A 743-nucleotide genomic window follows, 5' to 3' on the forward strand; every position below is an offset into this window, starting at 1 on the left:
CATATGCTGAGAACAATATCCTGACATTCTAGTCATCTAGAAGAAAGGCAATAAAAGCTCTACTCTAAAAATGTACGTATGATCTTTGCGCTCCTCTCTACACCTTGAAAATCAATATTAATTCATCACTGACTCTTAAAATACTGACCAAAAGAACATATACAAAAGGTATGTGTATTTGTGCTACCAGGTCAATGAGATAATTTTTCCAATTTAACACTTCAGATCACAAACCAGGAATTAATTTGCACTACATTTTGAAAATTTCAAAATCAAAACAAATCTTGTGATACATATTAATGACTTTCATATATAATGTCAATGACAGATGCACTCCGATATATTCTCATTATAGTTAAATAACTTTTTCTCTGAGTCAAAAGACAACAATATTCTTCAATGAAAAATAAATCTATTTTTTTTTAGTTGCAAAGCAAGAAAACTAAGCAGTTATGACACTGACAAACACACAAAACTCCCCCTTTTCCTTATCATAAGCAGAAGAAAGGGAGTGAGAGGTCCACCATCAAAATCAACAACAAAACAGTGAACAACAAACGCTTACCTCTGGACTGTCTCTGAGAACAGCACCACCACATTCTGTTGCACATCATGTTCCTCCACACTCTTTACAGGAACCATGGCACTCACATAGCTCAGCTCAAACTCGGCGAACAGTCGGTCAAAGATCTTAAGAGATTCACGGATCTTCTCAGTATATTCTGGCATGGGCTTCAGGCACT

General features: G+C 35.7%; 1 protein-coding gene across 1 annotated transcript in view; it reads right to left on the reverse strand.

The window, feature by feature from the left end:
• Window positions 1–743, reverse strand: part of LOC119586384 (lateral signaling target protein 2 homolog) — a gene marked incomplete at its 5' end in the record, with an annotated part of 49,016 nt that overhangs the window by 46,029 nt on the left and 2,244 nt on the right. Inside the window, 1 exon segment of the mRNA XM_037935103.1 lies at window positions 566–741. Coding sequence (XP_037791031.1) covers window positions 566–741 — 176 coding nt within the window.

The sequence above is a fragment of the Penaeus monodon genome, chromosome 21, assembly GCF_015228065.2.
Source record: "Penaeus monodon isolate SGIC_2016 chromosome 21, NSTDA_Pmon_1, whole genome shotgun sequence".
NCBI lineage: Eukaryota > Metazoa > Arthropoda > Malacostraca > Decapoda > Penaeidae > Penaeus > Penaeus monodon.